The 12475-nt window shown below is 34.9% G+C and overlaps 1 protein-coding gene across 2 annotated transcripts in view; it reads left to right on the top strand.

Moving 5' to 3' along the window:
* The window catches only part of LOC150096200 (WD repeat-containing protein 3-like), a 301884-nt gene that overhangs the window by 116841 nt on the left and 172568 nt on the right, over positions 1–12475 (top strand). For both annotated transcript variants that reach the window (XM_090408833.1, XM_090408834.1), the window contains exon 10: positions 1280–1412. In XM_090408833.1, coding sequence (XP_090264959.1) covers positions 1280–1412 — 133 coding nt within the window. The remainder of the gene's footprint in view (positions 1–1279; positions 1413–12475) is intronic.

Here is a 12475-nt window from a genome sequence, read left to right as displayed (position 1 = left end):
TGAATCCTGCCTTCTTCCATAAAAATAATAAAATAAATAAATAAATAGTAATAAAATTAAAAAAAGCCTCAAAGTTTGCAAAAAATTATAAACAGCTGATGGGGAGAGCAAATAAAAATTTCAAATTTTTATCTGAGATACTCATCATCATCAATATCAAATTCCTGATATGTACCCTCAAGGGGTGTACAGGATATGATAGTACTACATGAAAAATTTACATCATTACTGATGAGATTAGCTCTGCTAACGCATTCATGGATGCTGACAATGTCAAGTTCTTTCCTAATATCCTCGTTTTTAATATAATATTGTGATTGATGCCATCTGTTCATGCCTCTAATCTTTCTCGGGACTCTCATATCTGCGGTCTCTAGTCTTTAGCCAAGTGTTTTACTTCTGATCCAGCTCTCAGATCCATAAGTTAAAACTGGTTTGAACACTGTCTTGTATACAGGTAATTTAGTGTTCCAACTAATTTCTCTCTTATTCCGTATGAATTTATTCAATTGACTTCCTACCTTACCAGCTTTGTTGATTCTGTTGTCCATTTCCATATTTAATTTACCATCTTCAGTAAAAATCGTGCCTAAGTAGCTGAAATGTTTTACTTGTTCCACAGGTTCCCTATTCACAACACAGTTGACATTTTCAACAATTCTACCTATTTTCATTGTCTTTGTCTTTTTAATGCTGACCTTCATACCATATCCATTACAACAGTTATTCAATTTAGTCAGGGAATCTTGCAACCTTGTAGCGGATTTATTTAGAAGTATAACATCGTCCTCATAAAAGCTAAGAGCTCACAATAACATCTCCAATTCTGATATCAGGTTTAATACCACTTTCCTTCATATTCCCCCCCCCCATGAATCTGATTATCATTTTTCCAAAACTTGCATTTTTTTGCCAAAATATTGTCCACAGTTTCTTATGCTCCTTTTCATCTTCTCTTCCTCCATCAGTTATTAAAAGGTCAATGCAAATCTCACAGAAATGTATTGATTAACATTTGAATATTTGAATGCAATGCAGACATTAGATATGTTTTTCACCTGCATCTTTCAATTCATTGAAGTGATTTTTTTTTTTTTCTATAATAGCATGTGATTCTCACATGAAATTTCAATTCAATGTACCATTGCAATTATAACGCATACTCCTTATTACCTTTTTTTTTTTTTTTTTTAAATTTTTGATATGCCTAATATCTTGTACTAATTATCCACTCTCCCTTCCATTCTTAAATTGGTATTACATTATATATCTGTTATAGGATCACTGACCAGAAGGATGATGAAGGAGGAAGATCAGTTGATTTAAGTCATGAATTTAAGAAGTTAAAGCCTATTTTTGCTTCGGGAAAAATAAGATCTTTTGATGTTCTGGTAAAAAAAGGAACTGCAAAGGTACGTGTTAGTTTTTTGCTACTGAAATACCCCCCCCCCCCTTCCCCCCAGCCAGTACAGTCCTAATTAAGTTCACAAATGTCAAACAGAATATATTAAAATTAAAAATAATCATCACCATATATATATATATATATATATATACAGAGGACACTAAAAAATTACAGAAAATGTAGAAACATTTATTATAGTGCAAAGGTCATTGAATCTGAAGTTGAGGTATTTCTGTGGATTAATTATCCTGAATCAATATCCTTCATATAAATAACTGGCATTCTCTGTGGATAACTCTAATTTTTCTTTGCTTGCAGAGCAATTGTTTTGTGTTTGTGGGGATGAATAGCAGAGTTTCAGAACATGATAATTATACATCTGTAAGCTTTGTACCTGTAATAGTTTAAACTAAAATCAATTGCCTTTGCTCAAAGGGCATAAAAAGTTATAGTTACCCTCACTAAATGCTGAAGGTATTTATTTCAAAGACCTAATCTTTTTTTACCTCTTTTAGGAAAGACCCCCCCCCTCCCCCACTTTTTTTTTTTCCAAATTTATTTGAACCTTTGAATAAGATGATAACTGGCCTGTGGAATAATAGCACTTTTGAGGACAAATTGGAATATGGTCTTCAAAATTTAAGGATTAGGTGGAAATATGATAAAAAAAAAAAACATACAAGATAGGAGGATTTTGTTTTGCTAATTTTTTCTTTCCTGTTCTGTTCAAGTGACCATACCACCTGAGACCAGCTCTACTAACACATTCCTGAATGCTAATAATGGCAAGTTCTTTCCTAATATTCTCATCTTTTTATGTGATACTGCCATTGATGCCATCTGTTTCCTCCACGAATCTTTCTCAGAACTCTCATAACAGAGAAAAGCTTTTCAAAACACTACCATTGAGGTGAATGGAACATTATACAGGACAATACATAGTCTATATTTAAGTTGTCCGTCAGCAGTTAAAATTGCTGAATGAAAACTTAAATATAGACTATGTATTGTTCTGTATAAGTTCCACTCACCTCGTATAATATTTTTATTTAAAATCAGGGGTAAGACAAGGATGCATATCTCCACTCTTATTCATTATTTATATGGATCACATTATGAAAGAAAGTAGCATCAAGCCTGATATTAGAATTGGGGGATGTCAAACTTAGCTCTTTGCTTTATGCAGATGATGTTGTACTCCTAAACACATCTAGTGCAAGTCTCCAGGTTTCACTAGAAATTTGGTAAGAAATTTGGCAAGAAATTTGGCATGAAAATCAACAATAAAAAGAACCAAAACTATGAAAATAAGCAGGAGCATAGAAAACTTCAGCTGTATTCTGAATGGAGATCCTATAGAACAAACAAAATATTTCAGCTATTTAGGCACAGTTTTTAGTGAAGATGGCAGGTTAAATCTGGAAATAGACAACAGAATAAGCAAAGCTGGTATGGTTGATAGCCTGGTGAATAAATTTATATGGAATAAAAGAGAAATTAACCAAAACACCAAACTAGCAGTATACATGACAGTGTTTATACCAGTTTTAAATAAAGCACTTGAGGACAATTAGGGCAGTGAACTAATGGCATCAATGGCAGAATCATATTAAAAATGGAGATATTAGAAAGGAACTTGACATTATTAGCATTCAAAATGTGTCAGCAGAGCTAACTAATCTAAGGTGGTATGATCACTTAAATAGAATGGGTAACAAAGGTTAGCAAAATGGGTGTTTGATGCCAAGATGGCAGGCTAAGAGGAAGATTAAGGTCTAGGTGGATTAATTTGGTTAGAAGTGCCTTCGAAACATGAAATGTTAGACATGACAATATCGGAGTGCTCACAAGTAACATTGATTTGGAGGAAAATTGTTGATCTTCTTCATCGATCTCCTCATGCCTAGAAGTAGTGACCTTGGCAACAATGTTTCTTCATCTACTTCTATCTCTTGACATGGCAGTTGCTTCTTCCAAGGAATCTTGAGATCCTTTGGATTTGATCTATCCATGTTTCTTTTGATCTTCCTTTCCTTTCCTGCGTTTCCCTCGTTCTTTTTCTTGCATTATTTCCTTCTCGATGTTATCACCATCTTGTCGTGATATATGACCAAAATATTGGAGTATCTTCTTGTTGACTATGTCACTCAATCTCTTTTTGATGTTTAACTGAGTTGGAATGCTGACATTGTTTATTTTATCCATCCATGGGACATTTAACATCCTTCTCCAGTACCACATTTCAAAGCTTTCAAGTGTCTCTTTGTCTCTCCTACCAAGTGTCCATGATTCTGCACCATAGAGAATGATTGAGAAAACAAGGATATTCACTAGTTTATATTTGGTAGTGTTAAAAATAGTTCTATCTTTCCATATCTTTTTTAGTTGTGTCATGGTATTCCTTTCCATTGCAATTCTTCTTTTTATTTCCATATGACAACTGCCTTTATTATCTATCAGGGCTCCAAGATATATGAACTGTTCAACTTTTTCTAAGTTGATGTTATGAGTAGCTGTGTCTTCTTTTCCTGTCATCATATACTTGGTTTTATTTCTGTTAATTTTAAGTCCATGTTTAATGCTCTCCCATTCTACTCTCCCAATAAGTGACATCAGTTCTCTTTCATTACTGGCTATAAGCACAGTATCATCTGCATACCTGAGGTTGTTTATCTTCTTACCTGCAATTGAGATACCACCTTTCCATCCATCAACAGCTTTTCTCATTATGAATTCACTACAGAAGTTGAGCAGGTTGAGAGATAGGATACATCTCTGCCTAACCCTCTTTTCTATCTATTTTGGCCTATCTTCACTGTTGCTGAGTTCCTGTCATATAGTTGTTTTATTAAGTTGATTAGGTATTTTGGAATTCCCATTTTGTTCAGACATTTCCAGAGTACCTCCCAATCGACACAGTCAAATGCCTTGGTATAGTCCACAAAATAGAGATACATTGAGATATTGAACTCATGGTTTTTTCTATTAGTTGCCTTACGTTTGCAATTTGTCTTTGGTACCTCTACCAGACCTGAAACTAGCCTGTTCATTTGGGATTTGTAATTCAATGTAGATTTTCACTCTTTCTTTAATCACATATAGCAGAATTTTGCTTGTGTGTGAAATCAGTGCAATGGTCCTATAGTTATTGCAATCATTAATATTTACTTTCTTGTGTAATGGTATGAATACAGATCTTACCCAATCTTCTGGCCAAATACCTGTTTCCCAAATTTTGTTGCATAGTCTAAAGATAATTTCAGTTCCATTAGGCCCCAGGGTTGTGAGTAGTTCACTTGATATTTGATCGAACCCTGGTGTTTTACCTTTCTTGAGTTTTTTCAAAGCCCATTCAATTTTGCCCTTTAAAATATTCGGTTCTTATAGTATGAGTTCCTCTTGTCTTTCTTCAAATGAGATAGTAGTATCTTTATAAAGATTTTCACAGTAGCTTTTCCATCTCTTGAGCACATAATTTGTATCAGTTAAAATTCAGTTGTTTGAATCAGCTATGCTAGAGGTATTTGGTTTAAAGTTTCTAGTTATGAGTTTGATTTTCTTGAATAGATCTTTGGTTTGCTTTTTATTAGAATGTTCTTCAATTTCTTCATTACTGTTTTTTTTTTTTTTTGTAAAAACTTGTCTTTGTCTTTCTTGCAGAGTTTTTGATACATTTTGATAATTCAGAATACTTGTCTCTATCTGTTTCATTAGAAAGTCCAGTTGCCTTGATTTTTCTTCTTTTTTCAATTTGAAGTAGTGTTTCATTTGAGATCTATGGACTGTTTATTTTTGTTCTTTTGGGGATTGTATTCTTTGTTGCCTTCCGGTGTTGTACAAGGTGCAAAGGTGGTTTTTAAACTGGAATTTATTAACTTATTAAGAAATAATTTCCTGAAGTATGTGATGGAGGGGATTCATGATACGAGAGTGTTGGATCTGCTCATAGGATAAACAGATCTATCTATAACCAGTGTGGCCACATTGCATCTGGCTGGGGAGGAGTTGTCGATGTAGTCAATCTTTAGGAAAACATAACGAAAGGTTTGAAACTAGTATAGAGATCATATTTGTAGAGAACTTTGCTATTTTTTGTAATTTACCCTTTAATATATGGAATGGGAATAGTATGCAAATGATCCTGCACATTGGGTGTAAGAGGGATTGGGGAATGTACTAGTACTTTATCTATTTTATATGGGCTGTAGCCATGTGAAAAAGATGTTGCGAAGGTCCTGAGCTCAGTTGAAAGTTTATTTTTCACTAGGTTCGACTATAATAAATTTAGTTTAATCCTTTATCCAAGTGTGAGCAAACAAAGTTTGTGCCTGAAAGTATCTTCAGGACTGGGGTAAGGTAGTACAACAGCAGGCAATTCGTTGCAAAGGTGGAGCAAGCTTACACCACTCCTATCTCAATATCTCCCATAATGCAAAACACATCTCCTTGCGGATATGTATAATGTTATGCATTAAGGGAAGGGCCACTACCCAGACTAGTTTCGACCTTTATTGAGGTCTCTTCAGTAGCTTCAGTAAGCTTGCTCCACCTTTGCAACGGGTTTCCCGGTGTTGTACTACCTTACCCCAGTCCTGAAGATACTTTCAGGTGCAAACTTTGTTTGCTCACACTTGGATAAAAGATTAAACTAAATTTATTATAGTCCTGAGCTCAGCTTCAAAAGCTGTGTCATTTGAACAAAATAGCAGCTTGGTGAGTAAGAGTTTTAGGATGCCATACTGTTGGGAAAGTTAGTGGTGTGATTGTTTATGTAAATATCTATCAGTATGAGTGGGTTTTCTGTAGATAGAGAAAGATAATGAGCCATTAAGAAGTCATGTCATTAGTGTATCTCAAATGGGAGGCTATTATTACTTTCTTTTTCTATGGTGAAGTTCATTTTAGGACTTTGGCTGTTAAGACATGCCAAAAATGTATCTGATGTGTCTGGAGCATTAGGCCAAACTGTTGGTTTTGAAAACTAAGCCACTCAATACTGTGGCAGTATTGAGTGCTTTGTTTTCAAAATGTTCCATATAGAAGTTTGTTGGGGGGGGGAAGATGTGGGGAGCACATAGCAGTCTCATTTACTTGTTTGTATATTTTTCCTCTCCATAGGAAATAACTTGCATATGCGATGAATCCAAATGATTCAATTATGTCTATGGGGGAGGGAAATGTGGCCTAATAAGGTCAAGGGTCTCTGACAAATTTATATTAGTGAAAAGTGAGGTGATATCAAAACTGATCATGATATCAGAATCTTTCAGAGTTAAATTTTCTATTAATGTTTTAAGTGCAAAGAATTTTTAATAGATGAGTGAGAGTTGCCTGTAAGGGAGGAAAGTGATTTGGATAAATATTTAGCCAGATTGTAGGGGCTGTCTATGCTAACTACTATTGGACAAAGTGAGGTATTGAGTTTGTGAATTTTAGGGGAATCTCATATATCTGTGGTGGTTTGACATGATAAGGTTTAAGATTTTTGGTAATTTCTTGAGGACTTTTTTTTTTTAATAATTTGTACACTTTTTTTTTCTTTTGGGATTTTGTAGGATTCAGTCTTTGATCTGATAAGTAGCAGAGTCTTTAAGAAGTTGATTCATTTTTTTTTTGTTGTATTCCACTTGGTTCATGACAGTAGCATTTCCCTTATCAGCTTTAGTTAAGTTACGATAATTTGTTTATTCTTATGTAACTTTCTAAGTTTTGATATTTCTTTTGGTGGAATGTTATTCTTGGGAGGTTTGAATTTACTTAGAATATTGGCCACATCCAATGGAATGTTGTTAGCCACTGTGGATATAAGTTCATAAATACCATATTCTGCATCATAATTTTTAAAAATGTACTTTTTTTGGGCACTATGACAAAATTATGACCATGATTAAGTGCATTGGTTGTGTCCTCTGAAAGTGTTTATGATGATAGATTTACTACTATGTGTTCTTGTCATATTTCTAGTAAGGAACAGGATATGAGTTGAATTACTACAGAGTTAATTTAGAGTAGTCTGGCTGTTAGGTCTTAAAATGATAGTCTCCCAGATCTTTGGAAAATTAATGCAACCATACTTGTTAAGGTTGGGAGAGTACTTTATAGCTAATGCTAATTCTAAGAATAGCCTCTCAGACCTGTAATGACATCTTTGTAATGTAGATGTTTTTCTCTCCATCTGCTTTTATGCGAGGGAGTATCCTTCCATCAATGCAATATACAGCTAGTAATGTTTACACTCCAAAATCCATAACTTTGCATTTTGTCACATTAAACTGCCCATACTGCCAGGCTATCTAAATCATAAATCATCCTGCAAATTTTTACATCATCTTTATTAACTATTGTTGTGCCCAATTTTGCATTCAGCAAACAACTGAATCGTTTCTCTCAGATCCTTTCCTATTTTTTTAATCTACAAATTAAATATCAGTGGCCCAGAAAAACAGCACCCTGTGGCATGACACTAATCATGTCTTCTACTGGACTCTACTCCTAAACAAACTACTGTGATATCTATCCATCAACCACCTTCTTATTCATTTCACTAACTTTATATTCATCCCCATGTGCTGTAATTTATTGATTAGAATTCCATCTGGTATCCTGTCAAAAACCTTTGCAAAGTATGGCTGTATCACTGTAAACCCATTACCTTTATCCAACTCAGCTGTCACTGTATTATGAAACATAAGCAAGCTACTGAAGCACTACCTACCCATTCACAAAACCATGTTGCCCCCCCTTCCCCTCATTTAGTATCCCATTTCTGTCTGTCCATTCCTGTGTTTTGACTAACTTCTCCAAAACCTTGATTACAGCTGCTGATATGCTGGGTCAGTAACCAAAACTGAGATTAAACAGCACGGTCAAAAAAGCAATGCCATTCCCTAGCACCTAATAAAACTCGAGCTGGTATACCATCTAATCCCATAGCTGTATTCACATCAAGGTTCTGTTATGCTATGCACCTCCAATTCATTTACCTCAATTTCCATATAAATCCTTTCCTCTCTCTCTTGTTACTACAGTATCTCCACCTGGAGGATGTACTCTCACAAAGTGTTCACTTAGTAATTCTACTATTTCAACTGATGCACTTACCTCCCTACCATCAGCATTCATTAAAATAATTCTTCCTTTTTACTTGTGACATGCTGATAGAACTCTGGGATTATCTGTTGCTTGTGCTGCTAGTTTCCTTTTATTCTCTGATTTTGCCTTTTTACCATACTGATTACTCTTCTGGCCTGTGCTTTGTACTGCTCTCCACAAAGTTTTCTTTTTTTTTTTTTTGTAGCTCTTGCTTAATGATGTTATTCATCCATTTAATTCTCACTTGATTTATCCTCCTGACTCTACATATGCAGTTTGCTATTATGTCAGTCAAACGCATCTTTACCACTCGCCATCCACCAATGATGTCCAGACTTTGCAGTTTCATATGCATGGCACCAATCCAAGAACTCTTCTAATCTTGTTATAATTACCAACCTGTAATTCCACATATACCCCCTCTTAACTGAAAATTCCACACATTCAGCAATCTCCTTTCCTCCTCCCAATGTATGTTCCCATGGATTCAGAGCTTATTTGCTGATGCATATCATCATCATCCTTAACATCCCCTGCTCCATAGAAGCAGTCAACTGTATATTCTGTTCTTCTGGCCTCTATCTTGCACCGGATAGCCTCAAAATGTGCTGTTTACACTGGCCTGCAGTTGACCTATTTTCTTTGATTGCAGTTCATCAGCTGGTATCAGTAATACTTCTCCATCATTTTCTCTCTATCCTCCCTGAAAATTCTGTACCTTTCACATTCTATTCCACTAACTATATCTTCTACCAGTCACGTATCACTAATGCCTGTAACCTTTGGCCAGGATGAACTAACCAGTGCCAAAAATATCTTCCCCCTTGTGATGTACACTAATTCCGGGAGCACCACTGTCCTTATGCTTTAGCTTTCCCATTCTGGGTTATCACCAGTGGTGTACTATCATCATCATCATCATCAAATTCCTGCCATGTACCCTCAAGGGGTGTACAGGATATGATAGTACTACATGAAAACTTTACATCATTACTAACTTCCTATCTACAATTTTCTTCCAAATCAGTCTGTTACTTGTCAAGACTCCAACATTATCAGATCTTATATTTCTATCTTCTAAGACACTTTTTACCATATCAAACCATCTATATTTTGGTCTTCCTCTGGGTTGTTTTCCTGCCAACCTGGCAGAGAACACTTGTTTTGCTAATCTTTCCTCACCCATTCTGTTTAAGTGACCAATACGACCTGAGATTAGTTCTGCTAATGCATTCCTGGATGCTGACAATGTCAAGTTCTTTTTTAATATCCTTGTTTTTAACATGATATTGCCATTGATGCCATCTGTTCACGCCTCTAATCTTTCTCAGGACTCTCATATCTACAGTCTCTAGTCTTTGGTCAAGTGTTTTACTTCTGACCCAGCTATCAGATCCATAAGTTTGAACACTGTCTGTATACAGTTAATTTAGTGTTCCGACTAATTTCTCTCTTATTCCATATGAATTTATTCAATTGACTTCCTACCATACCAGCTTTGTTGATTCTGTTGTCTTTTTTTATATTTAATTTGCCATCTTCACTAAAAATCATGCCGAAGTAGCTGAAATGTTTTATTCGTTCCACAGGTTCTCCGTTCACAATGCAGTTGACATTTTCAACGATTCTGCCTATTTTCATTGTCTTTGTCTTTTTATTGCTGACCTTCATACCATATCTATTACAACAGTTATTCAATTTAGTCAGGGAATCTTGCAGACTTGTAGCGGATTTATTTAGAAATCTCACCCATTCTGTTTAAGTGACCAATACGACCTGAGATTAGCTCTGCTAATGCATTCCTGGATGCTGACAATGTCAAGTTCTTTTATAATATCCTTGTTTTTAACATGATATTGCCATTGATGCCATCTGTTCACGCCTCTAATCTTTCTCAGGACTCTCATATCTGCAGTCTCTAGTCTTTGGTCAAGTGTTTTACTTCTGACCCAGCTATCAGATCCATAAGTTTGAACACTGTCTGTATACAGTTAATTTAGTGTTCTGACTAATTTCTCTCTTATTCCATATGAATTTATTCAATTGACTTCCTACCATACCAGCTTTGTTGATTCTGTTGTCTTTTTTTATATTTAATTTACCATCTTCACTAAAAATCATGCCGAAGTAGCTGAAATGTTTTACTTGTTCCACAGGTTCTCCGTTCACAATGCAGTTGACATTTTCGACGATTCTGCCTATTTTCATTGTCTTTGTCTTTTTATTGCTGACCTTCATACCATATCTATTACAACAGTTATTCAGTTTAGTCAGGGAATCTTGCAGACTTGTAGCGGGTTTATTTAGAAGTATAACATCGTCCACATAAAGCAAAGAGCTGACATTAACATCTCCAATTTTGATATCATGTTTAATACCACTTTCCTTCATAATGTGATCTATATAGATAATGAATAACCGAGGGTATAATGTACATCCTCGTCTCACACCAGATTTAACATTAAACCATCTTCCTGTACTTCCTTCAATTCTAACTGCCGACTTATAGCTCAAATAAAGACTAAATTTTGCTTGATATAATGCCCCATTGACACCATATAACTGTATATACTATCTTAGGCATTTTCTATGCATTCTTACACTCAACTGCCTCACTGGTATCTGTACTCACTGAATGGCTTCCCTCCCTAAAAGCTCTAGTTTCCCTGATTTTGTACATCCACTTTCACTTCATTCAACAACACTCTTTGCATTCTCTGAACACCAGATACATTGAATTGCAAACTGTCCATCTTGTATAAGATTTTTCTTCCATCAAATTCACTCGATACATCCACAAATTCCACATCATTCCTCCTGCATAACCTATGCATTGATTCATTCACTATCATGGTCCATCTTCTCAACCTCAGCCCTGTCATACCCTGGCACTGGGTCACTATACTTTCAGTCTTTTCTTTTGCTACTTGCCAAGCACAGCTCTTATAATATAATTGCCATACAAGACTCTCTCCTTAATTTTTCCTTCTCTCTTAGTTCTTCTGTTTTCTCAAACTTCTTTCTTTCTGTTCTCACCTGAACCATTTACCAGATGGTTCTGCATATGGTTATCATATGGTCTTGACTTGAGAGGTTGCAAAACATCAAATTTTCAGTTAGAAAGGGGTATTTGTAGAACTGATTATGAAAAGCTTTGGAGCAGGCAGCTTGAAGTAGTGCTATGGCATAAGAATCTACATGGGAAGGATATTGGCAGTCAGAGAAACCTCCTTTATGTAAAGGAATTATTTTATCTTCTTTTCACTCCCTTGGAAGTTTACGAGAGCTGAGAATTGAGTTAAACAGCCTAGTCAGAAGCATTGCCAGTTCCTTTGCACATTCATGTAAAATACAAGCTGATATCCTATCTAATTCAATGGTCATATTTAGCATTAAGAATCTGCAGTATCCTTAGTACTTCCAATTTATCAACCTCTATTCTCACATCAGTTCTTGTCACATCTGTCATAGCAATATTTTGGATTATAATAATAAATAATTATAGAAGTCATTTACGTAAATATATTATATATTTCTGTAGTTTTCATCTGTTTTGTAGTCATTTTTGATACACCACAGCAAGAAATGATAGATGTATAAATGAATAACAGTTGTATTGAAAGTGTGTGATATTATATGCACCATCGACTGGAGGAAGATAAATCCATCTACATTAATAGATAACAAGGAATAAATTAGAATAAAAAATATTTAAATTTAAATAATTAATTGCAATTTTTGTGAAATACATGCATGGTGAGTATTAATTAGGATAACTTCCCAAAATTGAGAGAGTTTAATGCAGTCATTTTTGTTAAGGTTAGGATTGTGAATGTGCTTTGCATCTTTTTTTTATACAATCTTTCCAGAAGAAAGTAACTTTTGTGCAGAACTTAAGTATTATTTCATTGAATTCTGTTTTGTAGACAAGGCATAGCTCCAACATCCTCTGTCCAAAAAGAAACCAAACTTTTCGTT

This window comes from Typopeltis vanoorti, chromosome 19 (assembly GCF_054136105.1).
Source record: "Typopeltis vanoorti isolate ZY-2024b chromosome 19, IOZ_Tvanoo_1.0, whole genome shotgun sequence".
Classification (NCBI taxonomy): domain Eukaryota; kingdom Metazoa; phylum Arthropoda; class Arachnida; order Uropygi; family Thelyphonidae; genus Typopeltis; species Typopeltis vanoorti.
Note: the sequence above shows the minus strand (reverse complement) of the source record. Positions and strands in the feature narration are given on the sequence as shown.